Source organism: Cuculus canorus, chromosome 2 (genome assembly GCF_017976375.1).
Source record: "Cuculus canorus isolate bCucCan1 chromosome 2, bCucCan1.pri, whole genome shotgun sequence".
Taxonomy (NCBI): domain Eukaryota; kingdom Metazoa; phylum Chordata; class Aves; order Cuculiformes; family Cuculidae; genus Cuculus; species Cuculus canorus.
Genome location: NC_071402.1, coordinates 109,035,883 through 109,050,409, shown reverse-complemented (window position 1 = coordinate 109,050,409; position 14,527 = coordinate 109,035,883). Strand labels below are relative to the sequence as shown.

Genomic DNA, 14,527 nt, shown 5'->3' with positions numbered 1-14,527 from the left:
AAGAGTCTAATAAATAAAAGGGAGAGACGAACAAAAAGTATCTCCAGGTCTTAGCACACAAAGTCAGCTCCTAGGGAGGACAACAGATGGGGACCACGCTGTACTTGGACCCAGAGCTCAGCACTTGATTAAGTTGGATGCAAAACCCTGCACAGAGATCAGTCAGACAAATGGTCAGACTTAGGAAATTTTTAGCTGCAGCTTAATGTATAAGATGAAGAGGCCAAGAGGCCTCAGAGGAAGTAATTACAGCAGTTATTAGGTACAATATAAGCAAGTACCAGTATGATAGTCATTTTAATAGCAATGTTACAGGTAAAAGCTTTTATAAAATATTGTTTTTCCTTCACAATGGCCTTTTATGTTGCCATAAGCTCAATATAAAAAGGTTATATTTTCATTTGATTTTTGGTTGTTGCTTAATATTTTTCTTCCCTCAAAAATTTCTATTAAATTACGATGGGGAAATAAAACCAGATATTTGGTGGAGAAAAAAAAAATCTATTTTTATATAGCAGCACAAAGCAGAACAGCAGAAGTACTGACACTGTGAACCATTCACTTACAGGACTATAATTCTTAAAAAGACCGTTAACAACTCAATGGAAGAAACTTGAAAGCTAATAAAAACTATATACAGGTAACTGTATGCTTTTAAAATGCCATTTTGATATTGGACCAGGTCTTTAATAATGTTTTTCTTATTGGCAATAAAAAGGTACCTCAACTTAGACTGATCCATTTTGCACTTATTGTAGACACATTCCAAAGACATTTGCAACGTATATTACATTTTTCCATTTAGTTTATGGCATTTTTGTGCCCTCCATATTTTTCCACATATTATTTATACATTTTAAATATGTTCTTTATGTGTTTGAGTTCTCTGATCCTTTGGTTACGCCAGAGAGAATCTCACTTCCACATTTGATGGATTGGATGCTACAGTGACATATCACCAGCTCACTCCCAGGAGGGTTTTACCAAGATCTATAAGCAGTTCAGCACTAGGTGTATATGCATGTTTGCTCAGTGCAGCTGACTATGTTAGAAATGCACAAGTAGTGAACTCTTCACTACCCCATGCAGTCTAAGAACAAGATGAAATAGCTTCTTCAAGCCCGCCTGTTTCCAGAAAGGCTTCATCATAAGTTGTCACATATGACTGTGCACCATCTCTCCAAGCTAAAGGTCATTATAAAGCACAGAAAACTGAAGGCAAACATACCTGCATGGGGACATGGCACAAGAAGGCAGCTCTGGGACGTGAAGAAAAGTGCAGAAAGTGGACTTCATGAGGCCCACAGATGGCACAGGCACAACAACCACCTATACACTCTGTACTCATTCCTCAGAGAAGAAAATTAGATGAGCTGTTGCACAAGGTATGACTTGGCCATGGTAGCCATATCCGTATATCGGACTAAACTGACTTGAACAATACCTCAATACTGCTGTTGAAAACTTAAGAGGATCAAGCCAGAGCAACCATCTTCTACCATAGACAGTTTGTGTTTCATGCTCAGACAGATCAAAGTATTTTCTTACGGGTGTTGCATGAATTACGAACAAGTACTACTGAAGCTACCTGAATCACCCTTAAGGAGAGCCTATCAAGACAATCACCTCTACAGTAGTAATTAGCCAGTTCTTGATTCAATTAACTTCTCCCTTGCAAAACCATCTTCACGTGTGTGTATATAGATATAGATATATATACACATTGTTTTTTGGTCCCACATATGGGATGCCCAGATGCATGAAACATGGAGTTATAACTAGGTTTTTTTTGTTTTCAGGGTTGGTTTTTGTGGTGTGAGGTGTTGCGGGTTTTTTGTTTAAGAGATGGCATATACATCTGTATTTTTTTTAAATTGGATCAAAACTAATAAAGCTTTCATCATGTTGGAGCACGTTTATGTTCCAGGAGCCCTCCATACACCAATGAAAACAACATTCTCTTTTAGGGCGAAAACCACCAGTACACTACTGTACCATAGGCTTTTTTGTCTCTTTGTTTGATATTTTTCTGGGTGAAGAAAAAGCTGATTTTATTACACAGTAATAAAGATCAAGAATATTTGAACTGAAAGATGATGCAGCCTTGGTAGATTCTGTAGTTGATGTGTTTAAACTATTGAAATTAAATTAAATAAAATAGGTATGAAAATTTTTTTGATAATTTTTCTTTTAATATGCACTACTCCACTAAAAGTCATCTGGGCTGCATTATACCTTGACACAACAACAATTGAATCCTGATGTACTAAAATACTGCCATCTTCACTGAACATGTGTCAAACATTTGCTCTCAGGCTAGCTATGAGCATTCAACTTATTTATTGTGCCACAGAAATCAACTAAGCTATAGGTAAAGAACCCTGACAAATCTAATAGTTTTCTCGCTTTAGCCTGCAATGAGGAGATTTTTTTTTGCAGGGCTGCAGGGAGAACCAAGGGTACAGGTGACTTCTTCCATATTTTGGTTTGCTTGCACTTGGTTATGCCCTTCCGTCAGTTAAGCTGGGTAGAACACTAGATTTTATAATGATGAATTTAACATAACTTTTTATGAGCAAAGGTAAAATTCTACATTGTACATTTGGATTTAAAAGCGGAAACTTAAACTACAGAATGATGTTTCATGCTGAATAAAACATATGCCAAGCAAAGCTCTGATTTGTAGTTTCCTGAGCTCTTGTCTCCAAACTTTTCTCAGGTTTCCAACACTTGCTTACACTTTCTGGCTCACATTTACTTCCTTCTGTTCTGGATTTAGGTGATAAAAGGTTGAGACATATGATTACCACTCCTCAGGTGCAGTTGGCAAGTTTGAGGCACAAGCATGAGGGAAGTGGGAGGGAAAAAGGTGGGGGAAATGGCACTGGTTTAAATGTGGTTTGTCAAGATCACTGGCTTTTATCAACTGTTTCTTAACACAACTCACTTTGTTCTAAAGTACCCTGAAAAAATAAAAAAATAATAATAAGAGACCTTTTCTCCCCACAAAGAACAGATAAAAAATAAAACCCCTCATTCTTCTGAAGAAATAGAAAAAGGTCTTGTAACATGAAGGCCACTGTTAGCTGAGGTATACTTATCTATTTCCTTGGAGTTCCTGCCTTCTCACCTGTCCCTTTCAGCAGGCATTCTTGGTACACTCATTTTAAAACTTCAGACACCACTGGCCCATGGATAGGTTATTCTTGGATCTCTGCTTGCTTCTGGCAAGGTGTTTGGGGTTCATGCAGATGATGATAAACGAGCATGAAATGACATGGCTCTCCTCACCACCACTGGCACCACCACCTGTCATCGTTGTCACTGCTGAGCTCATCTAACCTTCAAAAAACTCAGCACTCAGAAGTTTAACTCAGGCTAAGTTAATTATGTGGGGGTTTTACATTCTCATCCTATAATTATGCACAGGTTCTCATTTCACCTATTTCCGATGGACTGTAGCATTTTTATGGCTTTTCCACATGCGTGTTGAAGTACGTATTTCTTTAAAGCAAGTGCCATAACATCAGATGTGAGCCTACTTCTATTTTGAGTTTTAGATACCTTCCAGCCAAAAAGCTGTACCAACAAAAACTCTTGCTGCACTTGATCATTTACCGTACTTGTACCAGAGCTGAACTTAAACATTCCATGCCTATTTTATATGCCGAGACCCATATAAAAGAAATCTAACCAGAAGTTCTCCCAATATTCTCTTAATAGCATTTTCCCCCTAACATTTTAAAATCTTCAATACATATCTGTGCTACAAAAAGTCCAAAACTTCGCAAAATGGGGTAAGTTTTCCCATTTAGGAAGTCTTCATTCCCCTAACAGAAATTCACCCATGCGTCTACTACCCTCAGCCTAAAACTTTCACATCTGAAATACAAAGACCTGACTCTGTCATACATGACATGTTTGGGTTCCTCAGACTGCACAAGGTGTTTGAAATTCTCCTACGTGTTGAAATAAAATCATTTTTCCGCACATATATGTGAGTATATTTTTAGAAAAAAGTTTTTGCGTTAGGCAATGTAGTAATAATCACTTGTGGTCTTAAAGCATTTAATAACTGGAATAAAAGAATCTATTTCTCAAACCAAATCAATATAATTCTATTACGCATAATATCAAGATTATGTATCTTTATCTATAATCACCATGCCAATTCAGACAAGTTCCTTAAAACCCAAACTTTTTTTTCTATCAACTTCACTACCCACAGTTTCACTATTCCGGTTTTCAGAAAACGGCAGGACATGATACTTTCTAATTATTGACCACTAAGCACAAATTAATCTCACATCACATGTTTTCTAACATCCTTTTTTGTACTGTCAAGGATCACATCAATATCTGAAGTAAGTTTCCCTTTTTTTGACAGGTTTTTTTCTTCACAGGGTTGTTTTACTTAGTCCTTGTTACTGCCTTTCACATCTAGCATTTCCTTCCAGCTGTTCACCTTCATCTGATACAGAGCTTGCTGCAGCTTAGAGCATTTTCCATTCCTTCCATCGGAGAAGTCTTTATCAATAAAGACTTGCATGGTTGCAATGGGCTGTTCAGCCATGGTGTACTACACTGGCACTTCTCAAGTAGGCCTACCTGAACTTTCTACGTGACCTAGCTTCAGAACAACAGTTTCCCAGTGCAACTTCTGCGTTTCGGTTTAACCCACTAGCTCTAAGGACTAAGGATGCAAGTGCTTTCTCCACTCTGTCTAACAGCGTATAAGGTGAACGCATGAGAAAGCAGGTATTTGCAGTTTGCCTCCAGCCCTGCTTTGTGCTGTTTCAGTATCTCAAACCCTACGAAACGCCCGGTGGCGTGGTAGCTTCCCGGAGACAGCGCATCTCCTTGGAGGTGTGGAACCACAGACATTCAGAGTGGAAGTAGACAGAAGACCAAAGCACACTAGCTTTAACAGCACTTCACCGACAGCAACAGCAAGTCATAAATCACAGTTCTCAGAACTCTGGATCATGAAATCAGGCTTTGCTCATCCATGCCTTTGAACAAGCTCAGGAGAGTAGACACACCAAAATCCTGACATGTGTACAGCCTACATGTTGTCAGAGAGACAAAAAAGAAAATGACTTCACACTGTGACTATACCACCCATATCCACTTGTAAAGTGAAAGTGCATGAAGCGAGAAGGGATGGCTTTGTAGTCAAGCCATTAGACCAGGAGTTAGGAGACCCGAGCTTTCAACACAGTCCTACAAGAAATTCCCTGTGGATAAACCACAGTTTTTCTTTGACTTTAATGTTTTTCTCTAAAAAAAAATAAAAAAAATAAAAAAGCCAATTCTTGCAGTCAGCTGTAATTTATGATCAGTTCTTTGGAGATCAAATTCATCCATGGTTATTAAGTGCTTAGAGATTATTAGTTGAACAGCAATATACCATTGCTAAAGTGTTGTAATTGTAAAAGCTCACATTGAAACTGCTGTCTTACAGATGTTTAAAATGACCAATTTATGGACATTATTAGGACCATAAAGTAGGGACTCACAAATTAGGGAACTCCAGATTTTAGCCACAGTCACTTGCTCGGCTGGTAGCTCTTGCATATAGAACTACGCTGTACATTTACACACACACTTTTAGCCTTTCCTGTTTCCTTATATTAAAAGGTAAGCATCACTGCTGTTCCATGCACTCCACACTTCATCTTGAAAAACAGGGAAGTCCAAAGAAGAGTTATCTCATGGTGGGTGCAGTGCCTTTTTTATTAGAAAAACACTACCTATACTTCAGAAGTTAATTACTTACTACGTGCTATATAAGAAATTTCCAGCACATGTCCCCTAGTCACTAGAACTTCTCTTTCCACGTGTTACAGAAGATGCTCAAGAATGAACTCATCTTGTTCAGTAGCTAGACGTGGCTGTCTCCAGGAGACCACCACCCGTGTTCCTTTTGTGTTCAAGATTCAGGGCTTTGTATTACCAATAACACTAAAACACGAGCTAGATGAATTGCTAAAGCAGCACCTCCAGAAGCCTGTGTCTGCTCAACCTGCCTTGTTCTTTTTCCTGTCATGAAATTCTCTACACCCTGTCTCTACTAATCAATGAGAAAAGACAACTTCTGGGTTTTGTCTTCCTACCAGGACTTCTCAGTGGTGTAAGGGGAATTGGATTTCTAATTGATCTTTGCAGTCTTTGTTGCATTATTGCAACTCACTCATAATTTCTAGTTATTACCACATTTGCTCCTAGAATACTACCCCTTGCTTTGCCCTAACAATTGATTTAGCCTGTTAAGAGAAAGCTAAAGACTGCTTGGCTTATGCTGCCTGCCTCTTTCCCACTTGCTAGGATACATCTCTGTGCTTCGCAGGACAGAACCTGCAGAGTCAGTTCTGTCAGACACTCGATGATTTTGTTCCAGCATTTCAGTTCTGTCTCCTCTCATTTGCGAGACGGGAAACTCCTGGAAGGGAGTTAGTTATATATTCTTCTTACCCGAGCTGTTCAGATTTCCATAGTTTGCGCAGTTATTTACGGCAGCTTGCAGTCATGGAAATGTATCACTGCTAGGGGAGACCTGCCATATTCCAATCCAGTATTTCAGTTACTCACTTTACTAGTGTATTTTAATGCAAGTGCCCTCAGTTGATTCTGTGTCCTCTCCTTTGGATATTGCTGGACAGCAATTTCTTCCTTCCTAGAACAGCTGACCAAGCTCTGTTTTTCAGTTTCTCACTTCTTATGATATGAACATCTATCAGGTTTGCCCTTGAAGAGTATGATCAGTCTTCCAGATAAAGTTCCTCATTGAATCACTATTAAACAATCAATACTTACAGTTGGATGTAAGGAAACCTGGTTCTCTCCTCCCTACTGGTCACAAATCACCACATAGTTTGTTTTGTTTCTGCTCTCCCCAGACCTCTTAAAATTGATCTTTTCCCTTGCATCAGGCCTGAACAAAGATTTCATCAGTAGGCTGGCCAATAAGTCATTGTGATGCTGCACAGTATTAGACTCAGTATCTCCAGACTTGTTTCTTTCTCCTCTACCGGGTCTCCCAGGTTCCAACTCAAGAAACAGAGATCATATTTATCCTTTGGCAGAAATAAAACAGAGCGTATCCAGTGCAGGTAACAGCAGTTACTTGCTAGGCATCTGTGCTCTTAATAAAACATAGTGTCCTCCTTGCACAGAAAGAAGCCAAATGCCCTCAGCTGGCATTTCAATAAAGTAAGCCTTTCGAACAGCAGAGATTTAGCGTTCTAACATACAATGTTTTTTTGCAGTTCTTCATGTTCATGCACTAAAAGGGTGTTCATTGATTTAACAAAGCCAAAGTCTAGAGAGATCTATAAATACAAGTATTTTACTCTGATGCATTATTGCCCTGATGCCCAAGACTGAACTTCTGCTCCTTCACAGATAAATTGCTTCCTCGCTGGTTAACACCAGCTTCCATTAGCAAGAGTGGTGGCAGACATACTTGGGAAGGTGATCCATGATAAAAAACAGCTCCAAGTCTTTTTTCGTTTTCCCTTTGATTTCATTACTCACCACATCCCATGCTCCTCCTTTCCCCTTCCCCCTCTACCCAGAAGAATCAATAATTTATTAATTATCACTATTAGCTAAAAAGTTATCGAGTCTTACTTAAAATCCGTTAAACTCAGAGCAGCAATAAACACTGACCTTGGGGGGCTCAACATCAGGTTCCTACAGTTGCCCAAACTGCCTTCTTAAAGGCAGTCTGAAACAATTCTTTAAGTCTTTTATAGACTCATAATAATGCTGGCTAACGCTAATAATATTAATAGCAATAACAGAAGCAGAAGGAGAGGGTGTTTTGATATTTCAGTCCTAAAGTAGAACATATTCTGTGCATTCAGATACTCTATAACTCCCAAAATGTAAAACGTAGTGCCTTCTGGTCTATACTTTCCTTTGCATTCAACAGCAAATTAAGGTTTATGGCTTTCTTTTAAACATACTGTAGCAAGTTTTATTTAGAACAACTCTTTTTCAATATCTGCTAAGCCTTCACTTGTCCAGCTGAATTGCTCCCAAAAATGCTTAACTCTGAAGCAGACTTAGAAGGAAAGGGAATGTTTCTCCCCAAAATGTGTATAAGTTAGCAACGTTATTAACTACAGAATTCCCAGCACAGCAGGCAGTGTCATCCTTGGAACAAAGTGCTCTGATGAAAGCATCACTTGTGCTTTCACTGTTGTCTTATTCCAGAGTGTGTAGTCACATCACAGCCTTCACCTTGCACCCTCGTGCAGCTCCTCAGCCATTGCCATGCGAAACTAAGCATGAGGGAGCTTGAAGCAGCAGCATTTCCAGCCCTTTCACCCTCTTTGCTGAGACTTTCGCGTGCACCTCTGACTTTGTGAAAACAGTTCTCCCTCCAAATTCACATGGTGGATGCGGTTTCACAATGTCATATTAAAGTCATGTACAACTTCGTGCCCAAGAGTCTTAAAGTCAAAGAAATGATTGCCAGATCGTGGATTGGATTACTTTCCATTAGCTCAGCTCTGAGATAACCTTGTGTTACATAAAAGCAACCAAGATTTGATTATGTGAAATATTCCTCTTTCAGTGCTGTTACTTTTAGCACAGGCCTGAATGTTCTTATTATCTTAAATCTAAACTTACCAGGCAAACACACATTATACAAGGGTTGTCTGTGATAAACGGTATCTGTAGAATTTCCCCTTCATTTTCACATTTTGCAACGGATCCTGAAACAGCAATAGAAAGGTAAAATTATTGATGTATTCCAATTCTCCCAGCTGGTTTTGGAAACTGCCCTTGTCAAACTGACATTTAGCTCCTGCTCCATTCCTAGCCTTCAATTTTAAATTTAACCTGGTTTAAGCAATGAAGGATGTCGAGCATTTCTACAAGATTCCAAAGGGAACTGGGCAATGCCTGGCCTTTCATTGCCGCACAAACCTAGACTTTCTTTGTGCCCCAGTTATAGCAAAGAAGGACGCTTTTTCTCTTCTCGGATGACGTGTGGAGAATAATGAGTACTCCATGCAAAGCAGGATACTTCCGTAACAACAGATCCGGATAGCACCAAAATCAGCAGAAAGCTGTCCATGCCACTCTGAGGACTTGGACCAGGAATGCCGCACGAACCCTAAACCAAAACTCCTTTGAACGCCTGACAGCCAGTTGGCAAATTAGTCGAAATTAGCAGTCTGACTGTCAAACGGAATCAAATTAGAAACGCCTTTACGGCCCTAGCGCTGATTAGCCGGTATCGTGTCATGTTGGAATCGCTTTCTCCAAATCTAATGGCTCTACGCTCGCACTAGAAATTGACTCAATGTTTCCCAGATAGCAGGAAAACGTAACTCTGGAAGGCAGGCGAAAGGGGAGTAAAAGAATGAAAAAGGGGGGAGCAGGAGAGGCATGGACCAAAAAGGAGCAAGAAGGAGGGCGTCCCTGCGGGGTCCCGGCGGCAGGTGGGCACCGCGCATCCTCCGCGTCCCCCTTACCTGTGAGCAGGGAGGAGCCCAGCGCCCCGGGGACCCAGAGGGCACCCAGCAGGACGGCAGCGGCCGCCGGGACGAGGAGCGGAGCCGCCGGGAGCATCGTCCCGGGGATGCGGCTGGGCAGCGTGCGGGGGGAGGTGGAGCCCGGCAGCCCCGACCCCCGGCAGAGGGACGGGAGACGCTGTCCCACCGGGGGAGGGGACCGTGGGTCCGGGGAAAGCAGCCGTGGGCCCCGCACCCCCTCTTTCCATCGCCCCCCTCCCCTGCCCTCATCCCTACTTATACCTTCCTCTCCCCATAGTCCCTCCTCCGGCCCCCCCGGCGCTCGCACGGGCTGCCAGACCCAGACCCCGTGTCCCTGCCGGGAGATGCCCGGCCACTCCCTCCCCAGCACCGCCCGGGCCGGGGGGAGCGGGCGGCGACCGAGGAGAGGGGGAGGAAAGAAGAAGAAGAGGTAAAAGGGGAGCAGGAGGGGAGCGAGCGCCGATCCCGGCACGGGAGGGTTCGTCCCGGCTGGTGTCGGTGCCGCTCGAGCCCGCGGGCAGCGAGAGGGGAGGGCAGGACGGACCGGGGCTGCGCTCCCCGCCCGGGGACACCGCATCCCCGCCCGCCTCCCCCCGCGCTCCCGGCAGCAGCGGCACGAATTCCCGGAGCCGCCGCTTCCCGAGACCCTGCCCTCCCCCCCGAGCCTCGTTACCCACCCGTAGGGGCTTGCTCGGGCCTCCTCGCCCCGTCCCGAGGCTGCCTCTCCCACTCCATCGATGCCGCCTATCCTCATCCATCGCGGCTCCCTCTCCTACTCCATCGAGGCTGCCTCTCCCTCATCCATCTCGGCTCCCTCTCCCACTCCATCGAGGCTGCCTATCCTCATCCATCGCGGCTACCGCTCCCACTCCATCGAGGCTTCCTATCCTCATCCGTCGCGGTTCCCTCTCCCCATCCTTAGGGGCTCCCTCTCCCCCATCCATCAGGGCAGCCCAAGGGTTGCCCGAGGGTCTGGGGAGCAATAAGGTGACAGCCAGCGGGGCCGCTCTCTCCTTCCCTGAGCCTGACCTGCCGTGTGGTTCCATCACTCCCAGGTGGGGCTGTAGCCTTCGCAGCTCCTCCCGAACGCTTGGCCTTTACATATCCACGCTTTGCTGTCCTGGGTATAAACACAGGGAATATCAGCTATAGACATCACCGAAACTGAGCTTTTGCACACAGAAATATGCATATGGCTTGGAGGGGGTGACACTTGTGGCGTGTGGCAGGAGGTTTGTCTTTGACAGATCTTCCCAAGCCTGTTTTACAAATCGTTTTCCTTCAAACTGTGATGTTTCATTTGAGGAAATGAATGCTCTCTGAAATAAACTAGGCTGATGACAAGCTGAGAAATGTCTTCAGATTTATACACGTCCTCGTTTTCTTTCTGTCTTTGGCGGGTGGGTGTGAGCTGCTGTTTCGAAAGAGCTTACAGTAGTGGCAAATCAGGTGCATAGCAGACTGGTACATACAGGACTACTTGAAATACATTCCACTTCCCAGTGAAATGCAAGTTAATTAGATTTGCATCTTCATTTTAAGAGTAAAACCTCAAAGCCAAAGCCTCTGTATGCCTACATCTTTGATCTAAAAAGTAAGGTATCTACACCTCATTTGCTATGCAATTTGTCCCCTACTTTGGGTAGGAAGCAGAAGTCCTAAAATAGCTAAAACTGCACCTATGACAGGGACTATGAAAAACTGGTAAACTTGTAGACATCACTAGCAAAATCTCTCTCTCTATGAGAAAAGAAAGCCTACTTTTTTCTTTTCTTCCACCCTCAGTCTGTACAGGTTGAAGCTGCACAGGCAAATATGATAATTTAGATGCCATTAAAAGGGTTTTGTACTCCCTAAACATACAAATCGTATATAAAATTCGCTCCACATTATACTGAATACATAACAAACGTAGTACATAAATATAATGCGTATAACCTAGATATATTTTGGGGGCACAAATTTTGTCTTCATGATTCCCTGCATTTTAAACACAGATGACACTGTAGAGGTGCATATCATTATGCAGTACTCCAGAAGAGATTTGCATGTGTCCAAATGTTTTTCCCATTGGAAAGATGTACCAAATCTTTTGGCAAACTCTCATTCTTTTACTTCTCTATCTGTAATTAGTGGCTATGTTTCCCTTTTCTAATACCAGTGCAGCCACAGCCCTTCTAAAGCAACAGCCGTAGGGGAAAAAAAAAATCTATCCTAATAATTTCTCAAGTGACAACTACAATAGTAGAGTACTTATTGCGTGCATTGAATCTTCTCTTCATGATGGTTTAAAAATCATTAAATATTAATGTCACCCTGTGTGAGAAACATACAAATCGCAATGAGGGCATCAAATAACAATTCAGGCATCGAAATAGCAGCAGGGAACTTGCTAAAATACTCTGAAAATACAAAAGGTTTCATCATATTTATAAAATGAAGACAGGAGGTGACAGCAGCTGAACTTCACACTCAAGTCCTGCTATTATTCAGTTAACAAGAACACGTAATGAAATGAAATGACACCTAAGGCAGGGCAGTTACAGACAATACACACAGACTTGGTAGGTAGTTTTACTTTGCCTGTGGAATAAAACATGATTGTCAGTAAAGCACCTTCAACACAGTAATTAGGCCTAACACTTACCACTGAAATAACATCTGCAGGATGAGAATGTTGTCTATACCGTGAGCTCACTGGGTCCATGCCTCCATGTTATGGTAGCATCAGTACTGGGGTGAGCCCATCTTCATTGCTTGAAACACTTGCTGAAATGGGACTTCAGGCCCCTCAGTACCATCCCTGCACAGGCTGGTAACTGCCTAGTAGACTGCCCTGCTGAGGACTTGTGCTGTCTCTGAGCCTCCCGATGCCCTGGTTCTCTATCTCCCCTCTCATTGGGAAAGAGGGAAGACGCTCATTGTTAGCAGCAACCTCTGTTTCTTCCTGGTATTGATAATGGTGACATGTCCTGGAGAAAGATTGCTCTCTCATTTAAATCTCTCATGAAGTAAAATCCAGCCAAGGAGGGAAATATGGCATTTTAATCCTCTCCCATCTTAGTTTCACCCATTCAGTGCTACAAGTGTGAGGTTTGTCTCAGCTTTTTAGCTCTCCCTTACCCTGTCTCCCAAGTCTACCTTATCAGATGTTAGCATCCTTTCTGGTAGTAATACCACACCAAGTACAGTTTCCCTTTTGCATCCCTCTTTTAAAAGATACTTCATTTTCTACGCAACATTCAAAGCAATGATAATTTTAGGAAAATCAGAGGGTCATGCTGAGGGTATCCTGCTATTGGATACACTCAGTGACTTCGTTATATGCCAGCAGATAAATCAGAAGTCATGTCATTAAAAACCTCACCTCTTTTGTATAAGCATTAACACAGTATTAGTTCTAGTTATGGGTCAGCCTGGGCTCATCCAGCTTGACAGCGTGGTAGCTGTTCACAAATACCACTGTGTATGTAATTCAGCTCCTGCACCAGTGATGCTTTACCAGCAGTCAGCTATAAAATGTCAGCCATTAGTTGTCTATAATAAAGATGCAGCTCAGCACCCACCTAAAAACAAATAAACACCTTTGTGGTTAACAATAGTAGCAATGAAGAAAAGAGTGATCACATTTATACCTTCCTCCATGATTATCTGTCTTGACTGGTAAGTCAAAATCACTCGAAGGCCCATTCTTCATGGGCTATAGGAGTCTTCCAGAAGCAGAAGAAGGCAATGAGTCGCTAGAATTCACACGTATTTTCTTCTATTCGGGAAATTGACTCTTCTAGGTCTTAGGGACAGGTCTTCCCAAGGGTCCCTTATCACGCAAGAAAGCGTGCAATAAATGTTCTACATAGTGTACACATCGGCACTAGGAATGTCCCTGCTTTTATTACTTTTATGTCGCTATGCATTATTTTAATGCTGTTTCTTTGTATTTATACAACTTCTCAGAATAAAGAAGAAAATGTCTCTGATAAACATTGTATTGAAGGCTATGTAAATTGGCACAACTCTCTCAGTTCTCTTTTGCTAAATGACTATGCATTTACAAGACACTGACGGTGGTTTGCATATCAGGTTGAGCTTACACATTTCTATTGTTTCTATTCACTTTACTGGAGATAAAGAACTCTCGATCCAATAACTTGCAAAACAAAAAAGAAGGTATTACACATTTGCCATTAGTTGGACGCAAGGTCCAACTACAACCCTGAAAATTCTTGTAAAGACACCTGTAATTTGGCAAAGTATTTCATTATCATAGTGCATCAGCATACAGCAGTTGGGAAGTTCTGTAGTAGCTTATAGGGTCACAATGGCAACATCACACTTCTATGCAGGAAAGCAGGTCAGAGCTGCTCTACTGTTCATCCTTCAGTGGCTGATCAGGTCTTCACAGTTCAGTCATACCGAGATGAGCTGCAGCCTTTCAAACGTTTACATATGTTCATTCATTTCTGTGCTTAATCCTGTTTTAAAGTTAAGAGCATCTACCAGTGTGAACAAACAGTATTCCTTCCATGGCCACTTTTCCTCCAGGAGATAATGTTAACAAACTTTGAGACTAGCCTGAATATATCAAAGAGGTGCTCCTGACAGAGCTCCTCTACTACAAAATATTCAGAAAACTAGATGGATGTAAATGAGGTCTGGATGCCACAGTGAGAAGTTTTAAAACTGTAACAGGATTAAAATGACATATGGTCAAAGTCTTTAAATAAAAGGAAAGTACAAGAAAGTATCTAAAAGTTACAGTAAGACTTGCTTAAATAAATGTTTATAAATTTTATCAAACAACTCATCATTTTGACAGTTTTCCATAAACCCCTGGAACATGCAAAGCATTTAATTTATTTGTGGCAAGATAAAAATAATAAGTAACTTTTTTAGAAGTTTATTAACATAGAATGTCCTGGCACAGTCAAACTTACATATTTCCATTGTTTAAATTAAAACTTCTAAGAGCTCAAAAAAGTTAGCTTTACCAAAGAGAGTTTCTGATTGCAAAAGTC

At 41.9% G+C, this 14,527-nt stretch overlaps 1 protein-coding gene across 5 annotated transcripts in view; it reads right to left on the bottom strand.

The window, feature by feature from the left end:
- Positions 1-10,807, bottom strand: part of BMPER (BMP binding endothelial regulator) — a 151,381-nt gene extending 140,574 nt beyond the window's left edge. For 2 of the 5 annotated variants that reach the window (XM_009567845.2, XM_054059624.1), the window contains exons 1-2: positions 9,492-9,728; positions 8,641-8,726 (exon numbers count right to left, since the gene is read on the bottom strand). In XM_009567845.2, coding sequence (XP_009566140.2) covers positions 8,641-8,726; positions 9,492-9,588 — 183 coding nt within the window. In that variant the 5' untranslated portion in view covers positions 9,589-9,728. Of the gene's footprint in view, positions 1-8,640; positions 8,727-9,491; positions 9,729-10,189; positions 10,263-10,541 lie in introns of those variants that run through there. The other 3 variants (XM_054059623.1, XM_054059625.1, XM_054059622.1) reach the window with 3 other exon arrangements.
- Between the last annotated feature and the right edge of the window lie 3,720 nt (positions 10,808-14,527).